Source organism: Centroberyx gerrardi, chromosome 9 (genome assembly GCF_048128805.1).
Source record: "Centroberyx gerrardi isolate f3 chromosome 9, fCenGer3.hap1.cur.20231027, whole genome shotgun sequence".
Classification (NCBI taxonomy): Eukaryota; Metazoa; Chordata; class Actinopteri; order Beryciformes; family Berycidae; genus Centroberyx; species Centroberyx gerrardi.
The window spans coordinates 10,292,717-10,315,373 of NC_136005.1; the positions used below are offsets into that span (position 1 = coordinate 10,292,717).

A 22,657-nucleotide genomic window follows, 5' to 3' on the forward strand; every position below is an offset into this window, starting at 1 on the left:
AAACCAGACTACCTTTACCATCCGTGGTAGAGATTAAACATAGAGGGGTTTCTGTGGCCATCTCACCTGTGGATTAGGTTTGTCAGAGGTTCGATCAGCTTCTTCCCCAACCGTGGCTCCAGTGGTGTGAGCGCGCCAAACTGTAAAACAGAGTGCCATGACACATACAAACTAGAGATGTCCCGATCAACTTTTGTCTCTGATCTAACTGGCGAGAATCTAACAGGGAGAATTTAAATAAATAAATTGATCGGGATTTGATCAGGCATCATGTAGCCGATACCAATCAATCAAAATAGGCCTTGATCAGAAAAAAAAAAACTTTTTAAAAAAGGAAAAATCCCTTGGATACTCTTACACTGTTATATATATATATATATATATATATATATATATGTAATCAATTTATGATGTACAATGCATTCCAGGAGTTATGTGTTGTACACACACAGACACAGACACACACACACACACAGACACACACACACACACACACAGACACACACACCTCTTCCTGTTAACTCACCAGCTTGATGATCTTAATGAGAACCCAGTTATTAGTGGAGGAGGTCATGAGCTTGAAGAAGAGCGGGGCCAGAGACAGGTAGTTCTTGGGATTCCTCCGGGCGAGCTCACAGATAACGTTCACTGCTGCTGACTGGACGCCTAACGAGGACAAAATACATCAGACAGGAAGCAGGTTGTGCACATCCACATCATGATACAGGCAATACATTAATCTAACCAAGATAGGCTTTTTCAGCCAAAAACAGAAAGGTGGCTCTGCACTTATAATGCCAATGTAAAAATATCATTTACTTAGATATTTCATATTAATTTAAATATCTAGAAAAAAACAATGAAGATGAACTTTAATGATCCCTGTGGGGAGAGTGGCACGTTGCAACAGCAACAGGAACGCATATCGCAACTGACAATTTCAACACTAGAATGTGTTTATTAGAAATTAATGAATGAAAGTATGAAAAAAAGTGAACTACAGAATTATGAGGCTGTGCAAAATAATAGCAGAACACACTGGGGCAGAGAAAAAGTGTATGATATAAAAATATATGAAAGATGTGAAATAATTGCAGTATGAAATAAGTGAAAAATTATAAAAATACAAAGAATAATATGGCAAAAACCTGGTATTTTTCTATTTGTGCAGCCATTTCTGTTTTTGCCTGTCAGGTTATATCCCATCATGACTGGTGTGCATTTTAAGATTTGAAAGAGTACAATGTTTTTTCCTTATATCGCTGTGGACATATCCTTTTCACAATACCTGAAACTAGCTTTTATCAGATAAAGGCTTTACACCGTCTCGGACCAGTGAATACAGGCTCACTGACATAAGTGACACAGCACAGGTACGGCCCGAGCAATATGCCATAAAAACAGATAAATGTCCTGCGAGGTGTTTTTGTCGGCGCAGCAGAAATAGTCCTGTGGGCTGCTGGATATTGCCAGACAGCCCTGGCAGTATCACAAATGAGCCTTCGTTATTCTCATATCCTTAGCTGCTGAATAATTCATAGGGTTCAGGTGACAGAGAATGTCTGTCCCCACGGGCGCCAGCAGACTCTACGGTTTAGCTTCCTCGCTCTGGAACGAGCACGTCTGGCCCAAACCAAGAGACACAGCCAAGACCCCTGGCAAAACTAGCAAACACGTTTTTCACTACAGTAAAATGTGGGGCACCAGCTTCCAACATGAGCAGACTGGATGCGGTGTCTTTCTCGATACCTGGGTCCGGATCCTCCAGTTTCTCCTTGAGCCGGGGGAAAGCAGGGCGCAGAGACTCTGGGTACTTCAGAAACACCTTGTACATGATCAACACCGCTTTCTTTCTGATGTAGGGTTTAGTGTGCGACATCTAGAGCGGAAAAAGGGGTAAAGACAGTTGAGACAGAGTGTTGTGTTCAGATAGTCTATAAAAGGGAAGGAAGAGCAGTGCCACTATTCAGTTGTAGCCAGAGAAAATAAACAAGGAGAAGTCGTTGGTGATAGACCTCTTGACATATTCTCAAGGACTCACCAGAGTCATGATATCATTGGCCAGGTCCCGAGCAAGGTCAGGGGTCACAAAACAGGAGAGGCCAGTGAGGGCAACACCTGTGTCATACTGGTTGGGACTGCTGAGATCCTGGGAGAGACAAATGAAAAAGAGAGAGAGAAAAAAAAAAAAAGAGTGTGCGAGAGAAGGGGTTGGCAGAGGAGATAATCTTCAGAGACACACAGGCACAGAGTGCAAGGAAGAGGAGCATCACTGACCTTTCGAATCTGATTGGTTGTCAGCATGATGACATCAGTGCTCTCGTGAAAGCACTGCGAGGCAGCCAGGTAGCCAATCCTCTGCAGGAAGAACAGCAACCAGAGACATTTAGATATTACGTGGCATTTTAATGGTGTAACTACATAGCGCATATTACTGTACAGTGCTATTATTACACAAATTTAGCAACCTGTATTAATTTCATAGACCTTTACCTATACACAGGATCTGCTGTGACAATCGCTTGTACCATTTTTGGGTGAGTATCTACGTACGACCCTAGCTTAGATGTTAGAGAAAAGGGCGGTTGGTGAGAGCTGGTATGTCATTAGGGTTGGACACCTCCCATCACAGATGTTTCCTTGAGTGTCCTTCCCAAGACACTTCCAGATGTCTCAACAATAAGTTCTGGTTTCCCAGAATGCCCCCCTCCACCACCGCTCTCAACACTGATCAGTCAGCTACACTAACCTGAACCTATACTTGCACCCAAATCACCACTATCAGTTCCGACTAGGCTGAGTTCTTAAGTCAGTATTTCCTTGACTTCTCATTATATTCCTGTCTCCCAGTCTCACCTTGTATGTGAACTTGGAGGAGCTCATGACTTCAACGATGTTGAAAGCGGCCCAGCTGACATCATAGCCCAGCATCTGAAGCTGTAAACACAGAAGAGAGAGAGAGAGAAAGAGAAAAGGGCAGGGTGAATAAAGGTGGAGCAGTCCCTGTGGACCACAGAGAGACTAAATGCATTGAGCTGAGAGCTTTCAAACTGAGCACAGATGCCAATCGCAACAGGACATCTAAACCTAAATGTAGGCCTTGGCTATAAATAGAAATGGTGCTTTCTTTTAACAGAGATGGGACTTAAGATACACAGAGTGCAGCAAAGTGGGGAAAAACAACATAAGTGAAGTATACCACTTTAGGTTCCCATCCAAACCACATATTTTTAAATAGCTCATGAATCATATCTTAACATCTGTTTTTAACACATTTGACTGTCAACAGACTGTAAAGTGGTAAGAATGGATAACTTTGTAATGCTAATGGGCATAAAGAGAGACTGGTTGCATCATTAACAAGTTAGCTGTGGCCCCAAGAACCCAGATGGCCTGTATGTATCTATACACAGGGACACAGATGGGCTTATACTGAGAGACATAGGTAGAGAATATGTATCTGTATGTGTATCAGTGTCTATGCAGTGGGTGGAAGTGACGGACAGAAAGAGTCAGTGAATCAGTGGAGGGTGCCGAGAGATCTTACGTAGGTGAGCTTGCACACTGCATTGGCCTTGACAGCGATGTTGTCCTGCTTGAGCTCCTGTTTGATCTCGTCGATGCAGGTGGAGATGTACTTGGCCTGGGGGCAGACAGAGGACAGGGCAAACAACAGACAGCAGATCAGATGAGGTGAAGTGATATCCAGAGTGGGAAATTACTACCGACCACCGGACGCATGCTGGGAAATCTTTGGCTGCTGCTGCTAGGTTCGTCCACTACACCGGACAGTTTGACAGGTGACGAACCATCATTTGGAGGCTCTATTCCATTCTCAAGTAAAAAAGTCAAAGTGGCAGGTGAATTTTGGGATGTGGCTGTGGCCTGTTAGACATAAAATGTTTACTGCCCTGGTGGTCATACTGATGCGTGTGAAATGGTACCACTTATCTATGAGATTGTTGTCATTCCCTGTTGGAAAAGATTTTAACTCAATAAACTAGTTCATACAGCTTAGGCCTCACACCAAATACTGGCCATGTTTGTAGAGCAAAAAATATTAAACAAGATCATGACCAAATGATTTCACTGTATCATTACAATTACACAGATACTAAATACGGGTTGTATTACGTATGTAAAAGGGCACAGGTAATTTAATAACTCTTGCATCCACTTCAAATACAGGTCAAATTATCTGAATTGGAGGTCTGCACTACGGCCTAAAGCATTTCAATAAATTAATATGTCCAGGAGGCTCAAGAGTCTGGTAAATGAACTAGGCCTGAATGAATGAGTCAAAAAATAGCTGCTCTTTTGACCCCTGGCACAATAGACAAGATTACTCATTCGCCTTAACATTTCCCTGCAATAGTGAGAAAACATAATGGCACACTAATTCAAGTGTGGGGGACAAGCTTAGTTAGACCTTTAGATGGAGCAATCAGTCAAACATTGTTGAGAGGAGCAACCTTGGAGAATGGACACGTACACATATGGCTGTGTGGAGTGTGAGTGCGTGCTGGTCATGTGTCTGCAGTCATGAGACAGCACAGTGACAGGAGGAGGTAGAGGGGGGTGGGATTGCATTCTGCCGCTCCTGGAGAAAAGGAGGCTGGCAGGTCTGGAGGGCAAGCATGGGGAGACACAGTATCACCAGACACACATAGTGCTTTCCTCATCACACTCTCCTTCAATGACTAATTCAGATCCCATTGAAATAACTGACATAGTTGTCACAGGGCCAAGACACACGGTCTTTCTGCCAGCACAGCAGTTTGAGCTGGAGTTATAGGGGAAGCAAAGGAGGGATACAAGGTCTATGGCCTTCCAAGCACAGAAGGGGAAAGCTGAGTCAATGCCAACTAGCGCTAGGCCGTTTCATTTAACACAAGCCAAATACAAGTAGCTCTAAAACTCCCATTGCCAATCTGGGATCTCATGTAAATTAGGCCTACACTTAGAACATCCTCACACCTTTTTTTGATACGGCTGCTGTTCCAAAGACGTGGGAGGGAGGGAGTGAATGAATGAGCTGTGCAAGGACTCGGCACACACATGAAAAACAAATAGAGAGAGTGTATGCGAAACTGTGGGCTAGACAGGAAAAAGTAAACACACATACACACACACCGTATTAATATTTCAGCAAACTGTCCGCTGTTGGCAGGGCAACCAACACCTTATCTAGGTAGGCCAGGTTGGGTTACCTATAGAGAACGGCTCAGTCCATACGCTGAATCAAGAGATCAAGCATGGATGGCTCAGTACAGATGAAACGGCTAAACTGGGTGGTCATTTTCCATATCCAAAATCATGAAGGGACAAACACAGATGACATCCCAAACGTGTGCATACAGCTGATTGGGCCTGCTTCTGAGAGTCCATGCCACCCATGCTTGTAAACGGGTTCCCTGATGAGATGGCAAACACAGGACAAATCTGGCATGTTGAAAAAAAGATCACATCTATAAAGCCCTCAGGCCAGACACTGTAACTCTGAATTTCACACCTAACTTGCAGATTGTGACAGGTGTAGACAGCGCCACTGCACTGTGCGCCTATAACTCAGGAATCCTGCCCCCCCCCATCCTACTTCACTACATGGAAGAGCATCATTATAGCATAAACAAGGTCAACACAAACCTCAAATCAGCACAAAGTGAGAGTAGGCCGAGTAGTGAATTGGAAACATATCTGTGCTTTTACTTCCCCAAACAGTGCCCTCTAATGGCCCATCCCACCCCCACTCCCCCTCAGCTCTAATTCTGAGATGAGCTTTACCATCTCTGATAGAGATGACATCACCTTCAATCACTGATGTGATGTGCAAACTGAGCTGTTGGCTGACTCGTTTTCTCTCCTGGATAATTCTATAAAGCACCCTTTTATAACAATCACAAAAGAAATTACGGGCTTACTAAATCGATTGCCATTTTGATAGCATGTCAGTGATGATGATCTTTGCTTAATTATGGTCAAGGAAGTGAAGCGGATCTACAGGTTTAAGTAACGTTAACTACGGCCTCTTTCACACGGTGTCCTCTCTGTGAGGGAGAGCATCACATTATCCATTCAGTAACTGACGTTTATCAACTCAATAAACGACAACTTTCACTGACTGAACTCGATTCAAGACCCTCTGAAAATGAGTGACCAACACGGATGCCTTTGGCCAGGCCCATTTTGTCCACAGAATGTAATCACTACGAGCTAGATAGTTGGCTAACATTAGGTAGTCCTCCAGGCTAGTAGCGTTAGCAGTGCCTTCTAGTGAGATCCCCTTTATCCGGATGAGTAATCGCCTAGTGAACGGTGATAATCTAGCAAGCTAGCTTCCTCTAACTTGCTGGTGCTGTTAGCAGGCTGTCACCTAGACGAGACTCAGGATTGCTAGTTAACGTAAGGTGTATAACGTCACCTTGCTATCTTAAAAATTGACAGCTATGTTTCACTACAGAGTTAACAAGAGCATTCATCCCTCACTTTCTGTGAATATCCAGCTGGCTGCACAAGCCATTGAAAACGCCTAGACTATCCCAAGTAGCTAACGAGCAGAATGACTGAGCTGACTCGAGCAATGAGCTAACGTTAACGTTAGCTGGCCAGTCTAACCTACGTTAACTTACCTAGCGTTAGCCGTTAACGCTGGCTAGCTAGTCAGCGGTAGCGATTACAGCAATAGCAGTATGTGTTGACGTGCAAAACATTGATGAATGTGACAGTGAAAATGTTCCAGGTGAGAACATCAGTTAGTTGATCGTTTTACCTCATCTTCCTTGTGATTCCTAATGCCACGTACTAAATCTTGAAGGTTTTTATCGAACATCCGATCGATGCTCCCTTTGACAATCTTCAAAGCCATGTCTGGCTGTGACTTGTATCGCTTCTGTCCTGGGGGACCAAGCGCCTGGCAGGGGTCTTGTGGGTGCTGACCGACCCGCTGGACTGTCTCTCATCCACCCGGGTACCGTCTTTGCAGGATCCGCTGCTGTTTACTAATCCCGGGCAGATGAAGGCGAGGCCAGACCGGGCGTCCTGTGCTGTGCAAAGACGCTGGCAATGGATCAGTGTAGGAAATGGCTGACAAAATGGCGTCTAAAGTCAGCTGACTTGAGTATTATGCGAGATTCTCATATGGGAATCAATGAAATTAAAGGCCGCTGCCACTTTATTTATAATTGAAATAGTATCCCCATCAAATTCAATGGATGACATTGTCAGCCTGATAGTCCATGCAATATTGCTTAATAAAATTAGCAGGCAACAACTTCTATTAATAGGTTCCATGTATTTACAAGACATCCACATACAAGCGGATGGATATGCAATAATTATAATAAAGTGCCTCATACCAAAAATTTAAAACTCATCAGCTGTCTGGTGGTCTTTTGGCAACATCCCTTTTATCACAAGAAGGCACAGCTAATAAATGAAAGGCAGGTTTTACATACCAAGAAATAAGTTGGGACCAAAACCATGCTGAGATTTTTATTCAAGTCTCAACTAATGTATAGAATTGTTTTGCCATAGAAATGTTTTACCAATTTACATAGCACTAAAAACACTTCTGCTGTATGCGTGTGACAGGCAAATGTCAAAATAGGCTGCAGCTACATGGGATCTGAATAGCTTTTGCACAACTTGCAAATAAGGGCCATATCAATCTGTACAGTTATCCCATTTAATATGCAAGTTACTGAAAGCAGACACTATGGGAAAACAAGATGGCAGGGCGTGTAACTCCACAGCATTCATTAGTTAAGACAAAAATATAGACGCAAATATCTGAAAACAAGGTTATAAAAAAGTAGGTGGACCTCAGTTGGAAAACAGTTTAAGTGACTGAATTTCATGGCTTAACATTTCAGACTGGATTAATAGGAAGCAAGACCAGATAATTAAAAAACAAATATCGAACATAAAAGACTCACACAAATAGTACTGCACCACTCTCACTGTCCCAAACACACAGACAGTAGGCCTTTGTGATGTTCTGTAGGCTTTATAAAAAAGGTAAAGCCAACGGATGTACGGCTGCACAAAATCTTCAAAGCGAAACATTCACAGCATGGCTCCATTTCCGCCCAGTTCCCCCACAGGGATCATTAAAGTTTTATCTCATCATTCTAGCCCCGCCTAAATTCCTGTTAGAAGTGCTAAAAATGGAATCACTCAATATACATACAGTATGAAAGACCAACGTTAGAGTTCATGTGGGAGAAAAAACATGGTAGCCTGGAGCTGGGGGTATGGGGTGAGGATCCGGGACGGGCTGAGTGTCGTATAAAAGGAAAAATACATTTCAGAAACAAGGGGGTTCGCGCAGTGTCACAAACTATCAGACTAGTGAGCTTTCCTTTTCGCTGTGATAAACAATGGACCAAAGTGTTTAAGCACCGGGGCCTTCTGGTTTGATATCATTACAGTACAAAATGTCCAAAACATCAACATTGGCTTAACAGGTAGGAAAATGCTGGGGGTGCGTTGGGCCAGGAGGACCGAATGATGTTAAACAAAGGAGGCCACCGTCTTTTAGCACTTGGTCCGCTGTAGCCGTTCTTCAAGGTTTTTCAGCTTTCTATGGCAGGTGGTTCTGTCTCTGCAGAGATGCCGTGGTCTGCTTCGTCGTACGTGTGCGTCTGTTGTTCAGCAGGGCTGTCGGGGCTGGGTCTATTGGAGAAAGAGAAAGCACACAGTCACAACTACTGCTGCGTCTACTGTGCCACACATGTATTGAATGGGGCAGATTGCCATTTGAGTATTGAGTGAATATGTAGAATACGGGGCACAGTAGTTCTGCTCGAGCCTAAATATGGCCCTTTGCCAACGAAGATTCCCTTTTAACTGACAGGTGGGTGTTTTTCAGTTCCCACATGAGAGAGCCGCTTTCAAATCCCATCAGTTACACATACAGTGACAACCGAATGTAGAGCGGGTAAACAAAGACGTTCTGCTTCGAAGGGGATGTTTACCTGTTTGGGCTTGAAGCCATGTGCTCGTCATTCTCCTCCTGGGCAGGGGAATTTGGCTTCTCCTCTACCTCCATATCCTCTTTTTTCTCTTCCGATTCCCCGTTCACAGGAGTGGAGTCTAGAAAAAGAAAATCCATATTGGTATACTGCAGATAATCATTTCATTTTCATCAAATGTATTATACTGACTGATGGGCAGGGCAGGGCACAGTAAACATATCTAGCCTTTACCTGTGTTTTGTGTATCCTTTCCATTATCTTGTGGTTCCTTCTCCTCTGTTTTAGGTTTAGCGACCACCTCTCCCTTGCCCACAAAGCGGAGTTTTAACTTGTTGTAGACATCACTAGCCTTTTCCATGACTGCATTGCTGGCTTTATACCGCCGAATCTAGACAGGGGAAAAGTTAAGAATGGAGAAGATAATTTAAAAGGAGAACAAAAGTATAAGTAATAAACAAAAGTACAGTTAATGCACCAGACCTAGGCCATTACTTTAAGTCAAATATCATGCCACGTGTAGAAGAAAATGCACCTTTTTTAGTGTGGCAATAACATCAGCGTTCTTATGCAGGATTTGGCTGGTGACAGGCACAGCCTCGAGCTCTGCTAGGGCCTGTAGACACCGCTCTATGTCCTAGGAAACACACAATTCTCAGTCAAAAAAGGACGTGCAGAGATGCTTGCATAAAGACAGTGGAAGAAGTGAAACTTTTTTTCTCGTAAATAAAAGGACGATGTCATTGTTATGTCAGAGATGTCACTTACTGGGTTGTCGACTTTGAGTGCAAACTTGATATCTGTGTGGAGTTTCTGTAGCTTTTCCTCTGGTGATGGCTCTGCACATGGACACACCAAATAACGGTCACTATTCAATACATATTTACTTCCCCTCTCATTAAAACAAGATTGAACATCATTGACCTCTGCTTTCAGTGAATCTGTCTACTTGTTGCATTGTTTCATACTATGCAAATTAATTTCCACCAGGCTATGATCACTTGACTGTTTCAACTGACAGTGTTCAGTGTTTGTGAGAACCGGGTGTGACTGTATGAGGAGACTGACCCTTTTTCTTCTCCACTTTCTTCTCTGGAGGCCTCTCTGGTTTGCGTCTGGGTTTTTCAGGCTTTGACCTGAGGAAGAGGGAGCTCAGTGATCTGTGTACATTCATTTTTTATGAGGTTAACCTAATGAGGTTCATATACTGTAGTCTTTGGTTCCCCATGGTGCGCTCACCTGGCCCTGGACTTCTCCTCTGACCGCTGGGCTTTCTTCTCCTTTAGCTCTTTCTCCTTTCGGTCTTTTCCTTCCTTCTCTTTCTTCCCTCTCGCCTTCTTCTGGTTGTCTGACCGCTTGGCAGATTTTTTCACCTTTGCGAAGGGAAAAGCAAAATAGAATCACACAGTTTGTAGTTAAGCCACTGCACTCTGACTAGTCGGTGCATAATCTTTCCACAGAACATCAATTCAAAAGGAATGGGATTGCGTTTCTTGCTTTCTGCACATCATCAGTGTCTACAGACAAGAGATCTGCTTCTGACTTGAAAAAGGATACCTGTAGATGGCAGGGAATTCATTTAGCTAAATTAGATCATTCTCACATCTAACAGGTTTGTATTTAGGACATCATACAGGCAATGTTTCTATTCTTACACATCTTCAAAGAACACCAAATATCAATATATAGCCTACAACCTAGTGGTTGAAGCAGACTTGTTATTAAGACTAAGGTGGCAAAGTTTCAGATGAGTAGCTGCTCAAAAAACAGTCAATAAATCACTGCCAATAGACAAATGGACACCCGAATATGGACCAAAACAGTCATCATAGCAAGTGACTGCTGATGAAGCTCAGAGGGACGAAAATGAATACAAAAATCGTAATATGTTCTCTCTGTCATGTGCAATCCTGTTCCTTTGAATAAAGCAAAATGTAAAGTATATTTATGATGGTTAAAAACAGAAGCATTATCCATGCTCCCCCATACATTGTGTTTCTCCAGCTAGTGACTGTACCTCAGTTGGGGCTGGAGAATCAGAGTCGGAGGGCGCAGGGATCGGGGGCGGAGGGGGCTTCTTGGACTTCTTCAGCGGGTGATCGTCTACGCCTTCATCTGAGCTACTGCTACTGTCACTGTCACTCTCTTTTTTACCCTTCTCTTTCTCCTTTTTCTTCTTCTCCTCCTCCTCCTTCTCTCTCTCACGTAGCCGGCGGAGCTCCTCCGCCTCCTCCCTTTTCCGACGCTCCTCTAGTTCTCGCCGGCGCTCCTCGTCTCGTTTCTTCCATTCGCTGATGCGGTCGGGCTCACTGTCACTGTGGAAAACAGGGCCGCCATTATGCTGCCATTCACAGCAGACTGATTTGTACACCGGGCATTCATAATATATCAACAGTGGGGCACGAGCAGAAAAGAACAGAAGACTTAGAGCAGGCTGACCTGTCGCTGTCGGAGGATGATGAAGGTGCTCGTTTTGCCGGGGCAGGTTTGGGTTTCCGTCCCCGGGGCTTTGGTGGGGGTTTCTCTGTGGATGGGAAAGGACAGGCACAGGGCAGAGAAAGCAGGGCACTGCTGGAGTTACTGAAGCAAAAAGCAGGGCATACAACTATTCCTCCATTAACAAACTACACCTCTAGGATTCCGGATATAGCTCCTTTTAATAAGAGTGAACCCTCACCTTTCTTGCGCCCCTGAGGGCCCTTCCGTGGCGGAGGGTCTGACTCTGAGTCAGACTTTGAGCCAGACTGGGATTCGGAGCCGGACAGGGCTGGCCGTGGCTTCTCGTCCTCTGACTCGCTGTCCGCTGCTTTCTTCTCTGACTGAGACCCCGATTCTGAGTCAGAGTCAGACGAAGCCTTCTGCAGCACCCCAGAGAAAAGGAGGGGAAAGAAAGAGAAAACTGCCATTACAAAAAGTACCCAAACACTTTTACTGCACAACTGTGCAAAAGTCAACCCCCTTGGCACTGATTGACCCTAATGATTCACCTTCTTCTTCCCTCTGCCTCCTGCTTTCTTTCCACCCCGTCCAACAGATTTCTTCTCTGGGGTGAAGTCCTATTGGGGAAAGCAACAAAAAAACAACACAACAAAATGATATTAATTTGTGGGCTGTTTAGTTTCAAAACCTCCAACAATCATGCCAGGGTGTGTGTGTGTGTGTGTGTGTTGACCTGGTCACTGTTCTTGCCAGAGTCGGACTCTGAAGGGGAGGGTTCTGGTTCAGACGGGGATCCGCTCTCCTCGCCATCTCTGTCACTGGATGAGCCCCGGGCCTTTTTTGGAGGAGGGGGCCGCTAAAATGGGATTAGATTAAATTATACTTTATCGACTGCACCAACGTAGTTATTTTGCATGCAATCTGTTTAAAATGGGGTAAGATTCATTATACAACAGGTTGTTTCAGCCAAGCAATCTGATTGGTCAAAGATGCATTCCAGCCATGCTGATAATTCCCATTAAGTACGGCTCGTCAAGCTTTTTTGGTTGCTATGCCAACTATTGTCATAACACGGGAGCTAGTTAGTGTTTTTTCTTGCTTTTTACTGTTTTTCATTCTTATGTATGTATACAACTTCTAAAAAAACTTCTCGATCAATATAGATATGTTGGTACCCCTCCTCAAGCAATTATGGGTTATTATTACTATAATTATGGGTTCTTCAGTGCTGCTGACGGTACTCGGCTGTATCCCGTGTCTAGCGTCTTTGTACCCATAATTGTGCTAAAGAATTCCCTCTTGTGTATTACTGCTAAATTATACTTAAGACTTTTCTGTTCAACAAAGTATTCGGATGACACATAAAGCGATCTTAAGAGTTAATCTTTTAACAGCCAAATCACTGAAAAGGCTGTTAAGTTCTGTCAGGGGTTTAATTCCAACGACACAGTCTGAAATGAAAAAGACTGCACAATCACCTTAGCAGGCGGCGGCTTCCGCTTCACTGCTCCTCCCCTTCCTCTGTCTTCACTTCCGGAATCAGAATCAACCTCGCTTGCTGAGTCCGCTTTCCGAGGCACCACAGCTTCTTCATCCTCCTCCTCCTCCTCGCTCCCTCCGCCGGCGTTATTGCCCTCGCTGTCAGACGAGCTGGCTGGCTGCAAACGAATCAGGATAAGGAGAGATGAGTAGGAATTTTCTCATTAAAAACGTATTGACACTGAAATCTTAAAACAGTAGGTCCCTGGCGCATCTGTCACCGAGTATTGTAGTCGACAAAATGTGTCAAAAAAAACTCCCACACAGTGTCTCGCAATTGCAACATTTCAATAAGAAGAAATTCATAAGTTACAGTTATTTTGCTAATGAGTTAACAACAACAGACATGACTCAGACTACCACATCACCAGATTTCTAACAAATTATCAATCATAGAAATGAGGATCATGAACAACAAAAGAGCAACAGGCAGGAGAAAAATCTGTGGATAATACAGTATGACACCTGAAGGGAGAGTAACTGCTAAATCGATATCAAAGGTATCTTTCAGATTCTGTTTCAGTTTACAATTATGTATGTTTCCCTAGGATTTCTGATTTAAAAAAGTGAACTTACTACAGGTGGGGCACTGTAGGAGGCATGTGGATTGTTCTGGATCTCCCATAAGCCTTCGTTGAATCCCTTCCTCTTGTTGGGCTTCCCATAGCGCTCTCTATACTTCTCATAGGCAAAAAGGTCCTTTGGTGCAAGGAATGCACTGTGAAACACAGAGAGACAGAAAACATGGAAAAATTAACTATATTTACTATGAAAGCAACCAATGAAATGTTTTCCTAAATAACTTGGCTAATTAAGAAAGACAAGAGGCTTGTTTACATTTACCCTAATGAGGTTTTACACTGACTTAAGGAAGAGCTAGAGAACAGTAGACTGTGCCACCTAGTGAATGTGTCAGTATAATGCATCTGCCATCTTGCCAAACAGATGGTGTGTGATGCAGGATCAAACACATAAACACATCCCTCAAAAACATACTGCATATTAAACCTGACACAACTTACTATACCTTCATAAAGGAGCCTGACAAACAATGACATGGCAAGAAAATACATATCAACATCACAAAAGAGAATACCATGCTAACACACAGATGAGTCAAGGTCTAAATTTACACATTAGCACAATTACAAATTAAAACGGTGAGCTTATGAAATTCCAGTTGGCTAAATTGATTAATGATTCAATTTCCCCTATTCAAATATAAGTATAGGTAATTGCCATCATCTAGGGTTAAACATTTCTCTGTAAACAATTAACTGTTCTATGTAAACTATTAAAGATGCAGTACTGTACTCACGTTTCATGTGTCCCAAAGAAGAAAATTGGTATTTTATTGGGAGGTGGTTTCACTGCCCCATCAGCCACATCTTCAATCTGTGGACAGACAGACAGTCAGGAGAAAATCAAGAAGACAGACAAGAAGAAAATATCACTCCCAAGTTTTCTGAAGGCCTCATTAGTATGAGCTAGGACTCAGAAAACATGGTGTCATGTAGTTATTGAGTTATTTCTAGCATATACCATCATGTGATTTACAGTACATGGACATTACAGCCCAATAACACAACATGTATGGACATTTAACAGGGATTCAACCATTTTGGGGTGCACAATGAATTAGTATTTTGGATGAAAAAGAAGCCTTGGGTCTGGACAAAAATACGCACGCACGACCCAAACGTCATTTCCAAAGTAACAACGTTAGCTTCGCTGCTGTACGTTTATGCAGATTAGGCCAACAGCATCTCATGCAAATCATAATGGTTGTACAATTTGGGCCTATCGCAAAGTGCAGCCAGTTAACCCTGCACAAAATTAATGTTATGTAGCTGTGAGATGGGTATCCATGTCAGATACAGCCAAGGATACCCAGAGAAGCTTGTCCGGCGTCCCATGCAGAGGAGCCAGTCGCCCGCCCACCCCCTTCGCCCCTCCGGTTGCTTACCCTGGCTGGCCAGTGGGGGTACCCCTTCATTTTAGCGAAGACCAAGTCTCCGGGCTGGAAGTTGTGTGGCATTCTCCCGCTCCTCTCTGCAGCCTTTGTTTGTTTTTTTTAAGATTATTTAATTGCGTAGCTTTTCCTGTGTCTCTCTTCGTTTGCTGTTTTCAGGTCGACACGAAACCTGGAAACGATGAGGGTTAGCTAGCAAGCTAACAGTCCACTAACGTTACGTTACCGCGAGATGAGACAGCGGCGTGAACACAGCCGCAAACACAAGCCTCTTCCGGTAAGATATTGTTGTCCGACTTCAGAATAAAAGACTTCGTACTTTTTTTTTTTTTTTTTTTTTTGATGAAAAAAAATTGTTTTATTTTGTCCAGGTGACATGCGTTATAGCAATTAAATGATAATTCAAACGTTTCTTTGACGTTAAATAAATTTGGTTCTTCTGTCACACAGAGCCCTTACGGAAAATAAGTATAGTAATCCAATAATACATTTTAGTCTAAGGATACTATACAAATATCACAGTTAAATTATAAACTAGATATAATATCCTATAGGAATGGTATAGGAATATTTACAGTGATACCATAGGAGAAAAAATATTCCAAACGATAATATCACTGCACAATAAGGTCCCTGTACGGTACCCTTTATTTAGAGTACCACAGACACAGTAGGAGACCATATGTAAGTGACTTTTTGTTGGGGAGTGACGGCGCAAACTGCAAGCTGTGTCTGCAACTGAATCAGTGAAAGGACAATTGGGAAATTACCAATAGATACCAATTGATATATATTTTGTTATTATAGGCTATGCATATGTATGTATGTAATGATATGTATTATATCTACTAGATCTATCTGCGGGATATAGAGTGGGGTTACATTATGAAAGAGCTGATCATTCATATCCACACAATAGCTCACAGGATGCAGGACTTCAAAGGACTTCAGATGTTCCCACAATAAATAAAACTGTATGTGCAGAGCCTTCACACAGAGCTCACTACTGTGGAATGGGCTTCCTGGTCATGTGAGGGAGTCAGTCCCGTCTCGGTCTCAGCATTAGTGTAGACAAAAGACTAATTTGTTTAGTATGTGCTAGAAGTGACTACACTAAGTATCTAAGGCCAAAATAAACTGTAGGGTATAGCAGCTACTTTCACACGTTTAATAAGTAGAAATATTTTCACAAAACAGACTTCATTGCTTTTCTCTGTGGCTTTTTACTAAATCGTCTGTATGTAGATACAAGTTATTTTGATTATGTATTTGTTTTTTTACTATTATTTTATTATCCATAATTACCAACTTTTTGTCGTTCCAATGTCATTTTATGAGTTGATTGTTGATTATTATCCTTACTTACCTATTTTATCTTTCTTTCTTTGCTAGACAAATTATGTTGGGTTTTTTTGTTTGTTTTATGTGAAGCGCACAGAATTTTCCGTGTATGAATGTGTTATATTAATAAAGTTTGCCTTGCCTTCATTTTAACTTCTCAGCAATTAAACACCGTCAGGTCGACACACAGGAAGACCCCAGGAAGACTAGTCTGTCGCTTGTGCGTCGACTAATGGGGGATCCACAATAAACAATAAACACCGTCACCTCTCTGATGACACAGCATGACTTAGATAATTGAAACCAAATAATAGATAAATTGCCCAGGGGACTTGTGGACTTTTATTTTGAAGTTTACATGAGCTCCTGCCGCACAACGGAAATAGAGTCTTGCAGTGTTACGGAGAGCTTCATCGTGTCGGAGGAGGCCATGGATGAGGAGGCAGGCAGCTCAATATGAAGCTTCCGCTAGTTACAATTACCAGGGCGGAAGTCCCGCCTTTCCTCCTCCGCTATTGGCTTGGCCTGCGGTCAATCTGCCGTTCTAACCAATAATAATTCTCATTGTGTAAACTACAAATTTGTTATCAGACGTGTGGTCATGTTTTGAGCCGTGTGATTGCTGCATGGATGCATGGATGTAGTTTGATGAAATGTGTGTATCAGGATGAAAAAAGGAATATACTCTATAGATTCTGACAAGTTCTATTATACATTGTTTTATCTAATTAGCCAATATCTATGCGATATTGGCTATGTTCTGTGGGCAAATTACATTTAGGATGTATGCAATGCGAGACAAAAGTTGCAAGACAAGTAAAAGGTATCCATTTAATCAAATCCATAATTACTGTACACACCAGGAATTAAACAAGAACACTGCCAATTAAACAAGAATTTTAACGGCCATCTACATTAAACTAGCAAACAACAAATGTACATTTCCAAAAATGTGGTACGGGAGTTTTTACAAAGTGGTGAACAAAAAATAAAACAAAAGCGAACATCCACTGGTCCTTTTCATTTGGTCCAGCTGACCTTGGGAATATCATAATGCTCTGTCAGGGTGTCCAGGTGCCGATTGAAATCCTGCAGACAAACAAAATGATCGAATACATACTGTTAGTCACTGGCATTTCTCTGCTGATGAAGCTGAAAGAACCCCAACCGCATATTAGATTGCACAGGGAGTTTTGCAACGCATGTGCATAAATGTTTCATATTAATAAACTAAAACATTTTGATGTACTTTGGTCATCCAGAAATTTCACTTGAATGAATGTCCTTAGTGTTTCACAAGTTTGAATTGACAAGGCTGGACATGACTTACCTCAACTCTGTGTTTGTGTGTCTTTGATGCTTTGTTCAAAATCCTCTCCATTTGCTGTAGAGAAACAGATAGAAAGAAAGAAAATGAAATGTTAGAGGGAAATCTTAAAAAAGAAACGATAACACTGTCAGTCTATGAACACAGGGATGCTGCTTAAGTGTATTCACATTGATTTAAAATGATGTGGTGGGTAACCATGCAGACACCCTGCAAACACCCAACACCTTTTGGGCAACATCACCTGTCAGCAATCAATCACATGCTAATGTTGACATAATGCCATTGAATTGCTGCAACACCAACTGTGATGCAGCTGGTAATCTGATAACAGATATTTAAAATGAAAAAGCACCAAGTTTTGGGGAGATTGGCCCGTTTGTCAACTTACTTGGTAAGTAATGAGAACGGAGACACCAAAATGACCCATGTGTCCACGGTTGATCATTTGCTCTAATGCGCTCCATTCTAGCGCTTTAGCATACAATATGTTGAGTGATAGTAGGCGATTAGCATTATCCAAAGTAAGAAGGCTGACCTTTTAGTAGTAAAAAGTTGTTAGTGGTTTCTATTGCATGGTCTGTAGACCCACCCATACATTAAAAAAAATGAAATATCATTAACTCAATATAGCTGATGGAAACAACTTTATTTTTGGAACCATTTAAGGTGAGCAACCACATATTAATCTCCTGTAACTGCACACAGTCTCCTATCTCCTATCAGCTTCATCTCCTCTGTAACCAGGGAAAACACTCCCCAGTATTCAAAACAGCACTGAAGCAAACAATCTATCGGGCACATATGGATGATTTTGGCATCTATGGTCTCATCACTTAGCGTAACAGGTAAGTTGGCCAGTGGAACAATCTCTGAAAAACTTGGTGTATTTGTGTTTGTGAAGCCAATTCAGCATAAACAGCATTTATCATACACTTGGATAGTTTCCTAGCCAGTGGGTCCCTCATTTTCCCCCAATTCTGTTTGTGCTTTTGATGTAAATAACTGCTTTTTCTGGGCTCTTCTTCTTCACTCTTACCATAACACTCCATTGTGCCTGTGACTATTCATAGTATTCCCATGATGTCACATGCATTTCCTATCAATATGGCGCTTTACAATACACACAGCTCATTGGCTGTGTTTGTCATTTGATTGTAATCACCTGTTAATTTATTACAATCACCTGTTATTTTCCTACCAAGATGGCCGTGTGGTGATTTAACAGAATACTATGAATAGGTGCAAAAATGATTTTCTCCACTCTTCTCTGTACTTGTTTAGGAACATGACACATCATTGCTGGATTGTGTTAAGGAATGCACCTCCACATTAGTATGGTGTTGTGGTTGATGGCAGTTTGAATACATGGTAGCTGAGGCCACGATACTGGAGCAGTTTCTGCTTTACATCCACCTGTAATATTATATTTAGCACTACTACAGACAATAAAGAGATTACCAATGCCTCAAAATGTTGACCAAGCACTATGGCTCTTAAATGCTGATAAAAAGCAACTTACCCTCTTCTCTTGCATCTTGTCAAAAGCCATCTGAGCGGGTGTTCTTTTATCAACGTATCCCTTATTGGTCTTCTCCTCCTCATCATTTTGGCTGGTCATGACTTGCTGCTCCAAACGATTCTTCCTCTCTTTATCCTTGTTTTTCTTTCTGGAACAAGACAATACAATACACAGTTATTGCTCAGTCGGTGGATTGCCAGGCCACCCATCCCCACACAGAGAGAGATTCACTAAATCGCAACAGTGTAAACAAAATAATAGTCGACTTGTTTCTCAGACCATCGTACCGAGATAATTACAAGCCATACCTTTCAGCATGCTGTCGTTTAGCGTTAACAGTTACCTTTAAGGCACGTTATCATCCAAAAGTCTACAAATGACACCTTCAATCCGTCGTACACGAGTTACAAGAATGACACATAGGCAAACCTGGCTGAATTTACACTGTGTTGTTCGATTAGCTAACAGGCTAACATTAGCTTAGCTGGATACACGGGCGCTTCTGTCAGTCGCGACTACCTGACGAAATGATTTGTATCGTTTAAACACGTTATATTGTTATATAAAAGACTACCAAAAGCGACGAAACTTACTTTTTCCCGGCTGAAATTGATCCCAAACCTTTCAGTTTCAGGGAACTCTTCTGGGCCGCGGCGTACTCCGACATTTTCGAGGTGTTGACGAATACTTTTCTTCTCTTTTGTTATTATGGTAACTGCAGATCGGTGCTGCCACCTGTCGGATGGATCGGGCCGAGCAGCCAGGTTTGGACCAGGCTTCTGTTTCGGGCTGTAGTGCGTCTTCCCCGCCAGCGGGGGGCAGTGCAGATAATCATGAATTACTTTTACAGAGACAACAACGCAGAGGAAATCGGAAGCAAAAGAACTATGAATGTCAAACCATCGCATGGCAGGCTGTTTTGTTGAGTAACCTAAAATAAAGATGTCAGGCTACAGTTTATTCAGGACAGTCACGTTAACGAAATGCATCGCAGCCAACACTACATCGGCGCTCTGCAGGAACAACACTTTATGCAGAATCCCGGCTTGTGGATACGCGAAGAAAGTTGGTGAGTAAAGGACATCTCTGCCTAACAGTTATCCTATCCTTTCAAAATAAAGTAATTCAGCATATGTCTCTCTCTGTCCCAATTAAATTTGTTATGGTGATGAAACATCTCTGTAATGTAACAAAGCCTAGCTGATATTGACATGTTTGGGTCATTTCTGTTACTCCACCACCTGAGATTTAGCATGGAAATCAGTGGTTGATGTGTGTTACTATGGTCTCCCAACACAAATAACAGCTTTGTTCCCAGTGTCCCAATAACCTCTTGCATGCACTGAAGTGGAGTGAAATTATTTCTCCTGGTCATGTTATTTTATCATCTTATAATTTAACACAACCCCTCACAGCTCTTCTAGACCCCCAAATCACCAAAGTCTGCATTCAGTCATCATGTCATAATTTGTTATAATTTAACACAATCTTTGTAGCTTGCTTTGTTCTTTTGTTTTTCAGTCAATCATTAAATCAGACATCATGATATTAATGTTATATACAGTATATGTTCCATTGTCACTATGCCCTTCCTCTCTCCCCAGCGGCCAAAGGGAAAGGTAAAGGCATGGCGAAAGAGGACCTGAAGGGTCCAGAAGTGTGTAAAGACCCGGAGAGACTTACAGCTTACGCTGTGGGAGTCAACATCCTCAAGCAAGGAGAAGACCCCAAACTGAAGCCTGCTGAGGAATATCCAGAGTGGTAAGGACACAAACCCTTCTATTTCTGTCACTTTTCTCCAGTTTTCTTTTGTCCTCGTCACTTAGGCCTACCTCCATTTCTGTTTCCTGTCTAATTTAATTTCTCCTTTGAAGATATTTGTTGAGAAGACTGTTTTGTTTTTTTACATTAAATGTATCATTAACAAGAATTGCATATGTGTCCTTCAATGCCACACAGCTGTGCACTTCTTTGGCCCTTCTAAGGTCTGCTACTGCAAGTGTACATCTGGTCTTTTTTTTTTTAATTCACTCCATAACCCTCCTCCTCACAGGAGCTGACAGAAAACCAGGCATTTTAATATTTAGGCCTATAAATAAGTGCCTTTATTCTAATTGCTTAAAAAAAAAGAAAAAACACATGGACACATGAATATTTGTTTTATCGTAACAAATTGAAACTGTGGCTCTGACCCTTTAACTCATTACTGTCTGCTTTCAATGTTTGTGTTTTTGGAATTTAAACTTATTCTACTGCTGCACTTCCAATTTTATAAATTTAAAATACAAAGATGGTTTTGGCAAACCCGGCTCTTATCATAGAAGAGGTAGAGATACAGATTTCTCCACCGACAGAAGCCTCAATAGACCAGAATGCAATGCAGCCACAAGACATGCTGTGTTTTGAGTTAGTGGCTCTTTTTTTATCGACTGGAAAAATTCTCTCTCTCTTGCTGTTACTATGCTATCAGTTTCCCCCTCTGCATGTAATGAATGCAACAAGTTCAGGCACAATCTCTCTGGGTTGTCGAAAGGCATTCTGGGAAATGCAAGAAATCACTAACTGAAGCAGAAGTAGATGAGGCAGGTTGAGGGAAAGCGGATACACCAGAAAAGTACACTTCTTCATTACAAAATAACTCCTGGAATGCATTGAACATCACAGATGGATGATATCTAACAGTAAAAGAGTATCTGAGGGTGGATTTTTCCTTTTTAAGCGAGAGGAGAGAGCATTTCTTCTCTACTTTCCCCACCCAGATTTTTCTCAGCCAGTCCAGGAATTCAAACCGGCAACCTTCCGGTCTCACACCCTGCTCCTCTAACCTCTGATCCCTCTTTGGGTTTTGTCCCTCACCCAGGCTGTTCCAGTTGAATTTGGGACCGGCTCAGAAGCTGCACGAGCTGGAGTCGGACACCTGGGAATACTGGAAGCGTCTGAGGAAGGAAAACATTTGGCGTTTCAACAAATTACATAAAGGGAAGAAGCTGTAGGCCTAATTGGACTGATGTGGTCAGCTTGTGTGCTTTAGACTGTGGACTAAATTACCAAGACTCAAGACTCAAAACTCCTGATTGAGACACTGTTAGACCAACTACTTCACAACCTGTCATTCATCCAGTGGGCTTATTCTGGAAAATCAAACATATCCAGTGGTACCTCTGCATCGGACATCTGGTAACAGTAGATGAAAGCTGAAAGAAAGCTGGTTTCTGTTACTGATCAGCCTTTGCCTTTTTGAGTATGTGACTTCAAGAATCTCTTTGCTGGGTATGTGTATAGAAAAGATCACTAGAATAATTTGATTTGGTGTTCATCTGTTATTCCTTATTTGTGAAGAAAAATGACATGCCGTTTTGATGCTTCCAAAAAATTCACAATACATGTTTTGTTTACTTATTATAAATAAATGTGAATGAATAAATATCCTCCAAACTCTGACTCTGACATTTCTTCAATGAAGCACTCTGTAGGTCTCTCTTACGGAATGTCTTATATAACGGATGAATGTAAGTTATCACACGTTTTGGAGTTGAGCGGTGAAA

At 42.2% G+C, this 22,657-nt stretch overlaps 4 protein-coding genes across 11 annotated transcripts in view; 1 reads left to right on the forward strand and 3 right to left on the reverse strand.

Annotated features, from left to right (window-relative positions):
* Positions 1-7,055, reverse strand: part of ap3d1 (adaptor related protein complex 3 subunit delta 1) — a 30,982-nt gene extending 23,927 nt beyond the window's left edge. For all 8 annotated transcript variants that reach the window (XM_071920485.2, XM_071920483.2, XM_071920481.2 and 5 more), the window contains exons 1-8: positions 6,770-7,055; positions 3,548-3,643; positions 2,857-2,937; positions 2,278-2,358; positions 2,042-2,149; positions 1,750-1,879; positions 527-666; positions 67-140 (exon numbers count right to left, since the gene is read on the reverse strand). In XM_071920485.2, coding sequence (XP_071776586.1) covers positions 67-140; positions 527-666; positions 1,750-1,879; positions 2,042-2,149; positions 2,278-2,358; positions 2,857-2,937; positions 3,548-3,643; positions 6,770-6,865 — 806 coding nt within the window. In that variant the 5' untranslated portion in view covers positions 6,866-7,055. The remainder of the gene's footprint in view (positions 1-66; positions 141-526; positions 667-1,749; positions 1,880-2,041; positions 2,150-2,277; positions 2,359-2,856; positions 2,938-3,547; positions 3,644-6,769) is intronic.
* Positions 7,056-7,488: 433 nt separating this feature from the next.
* hdgfl2 (HDGF like 2) lies at positions 7,489-15,144 on the reverse strand. The gene is made up of 16 exons (XM_071920494.2): positions 14,917-15,144; positions 14,269-14,345; positions 13,527-13,668; positions 12,890-13,069; positions 12,145-12,267; positions 11,960-12,028; positions 11,650-11,830; positions 11,412-11,496; positions 10,990-11,287; positions 10,212-10,345; positions 10,041-10,108; positions 9,741-9,811; positions 9,508-9,609; positions 9,207-9,363; positions 8,976-9,093; positions 7,489-8,673 (listed from the first exon to the last, which is right to left on the reverse strand). The coding sequence occupies exons 1-16, from the start codon at positions 14,986-14,988 to the stop codon at positions 8,574-8,576; spliced, it is 1,977 nt and encodes a 658-aa protein (XP_071776595.1). The 5' UTR covers positions 14,989-15,144; the 3' UTR covers positions 7,489-8,573.
* A 1,936-nt stretch (positions 15,145-17,080) lies between these two features.
* Positions 17,081-19,805, reverse strand: fam32a (family with sequence similarity 32 member A). The gene is made up of 4 exons (XM_071920505.1): positions 19,706-19,805; positions 19,113-19,260; positions 17,594-17,647; positions 17,081-17,352 (listed from the first exon to the last, which is right to left on the reverse strand). Exons 1-4 carry the CDS (start codon positions 19,777-19,779, stop codon positions 17,284-17,286), a joined length of 345 nt encoding a protein of 114 aa, XP_071776606.1. The 5' UTR covers positions 19,780-19,805; the 3' UTR covers positions 17,081-17,283.
* Positions 19,806-19,971: 166 nt separating this feature from the next.
* On the forward strand, positions 19,972-22,542 carry mrpl54 (mitochondrial ribosomal protein L54). Its single transcript, XM_071920517.2, has 3 exons — positions 19,972-20,181; positions 20,717-20,873; positions 21,973-22,542. The coding sequence occupies exons 1-3, from the start codon at positions 20,055-20,057 to the stop codon at positions 22,103-22,105; spliced, it is 417 nt and encodes a 138-aa protein (XP_071776618.1). The 5' UTR covers positions 19,972-20,054; the 3' UTR covers positions 22,106-22,542.
* Positions 22,543-22,657: the final 115 nt, after the last annotated feature.

Excerpts from the sequence above, each read along its gene's own strand:
- hdgfl2 (XM_071920494.2), bottom strand. The coding sequence starts at position 14,988 with ATGCCACACAACTTCCAGCCCGGAGACTTGGTCTTCGCTAAAATGAAG. Across the intron at positions 10,109-10,211 it reads GAGGAGAAGTCCAGGGCCAG|GTCAAAGCCTGAAAAACCCA; the intron begins GTGAGCGCACCA and ends CCTCTTCCTCAG. Across the intron at positions 9,610-9,740 it reads CACTCAAAGTCGACAACCCA|GACATAGAGCGGTGTCTACA; the intron begins GTAAGTGACATC and ends TGTGTTTCCTAG.
- fam32a (XM_071920505.1), bottom strand. The coding sequence starts at position 19,779 with ATGTCGGAGTACGCCGCGGCCCAGAAGAGTTCCCTGAAACTGAAAGGT. Across the intron at positions 19,261-19,705 it reads TCAATTTCAGCCGGGAAAAA|AAAGAAAAACAAGGATAAAG; the intron begins GTAAGTTTCGTC and ends GTCTTGTTCCAG. Across the intron at positions 17,648-19,112 it reads ACAAGATGCAAGAGAAGAGG|CAAATGGAGAGGATTTTGAA; the intron begins GTAAGTTGCTTT and ends GTTTCTCTACAG.
- mrpl54 (XM_071920517.2), top strand. The coding sequence starts at position 20,055 with ATGTCAGGCTACAGTTTATTCAGGACAGTCACGTTAACGAAATGCATC. Across the intron at positions 20,182-20,716 it reads TGGATACGCGAAGAAAGTTG|CGGCCAAAGGGAAAGGTAAA; the intron begins GTGAGTAAAGGA and ends CTCTCTCCCCAG. Across the intron at positions 20,874-21,972 it reads GCTGAGGAATATCCAGAGTG|GCTGTTCCAGTTGAATTTGG; the intron begins GTAAGGACACAA and ends TCCCTCACCCAG.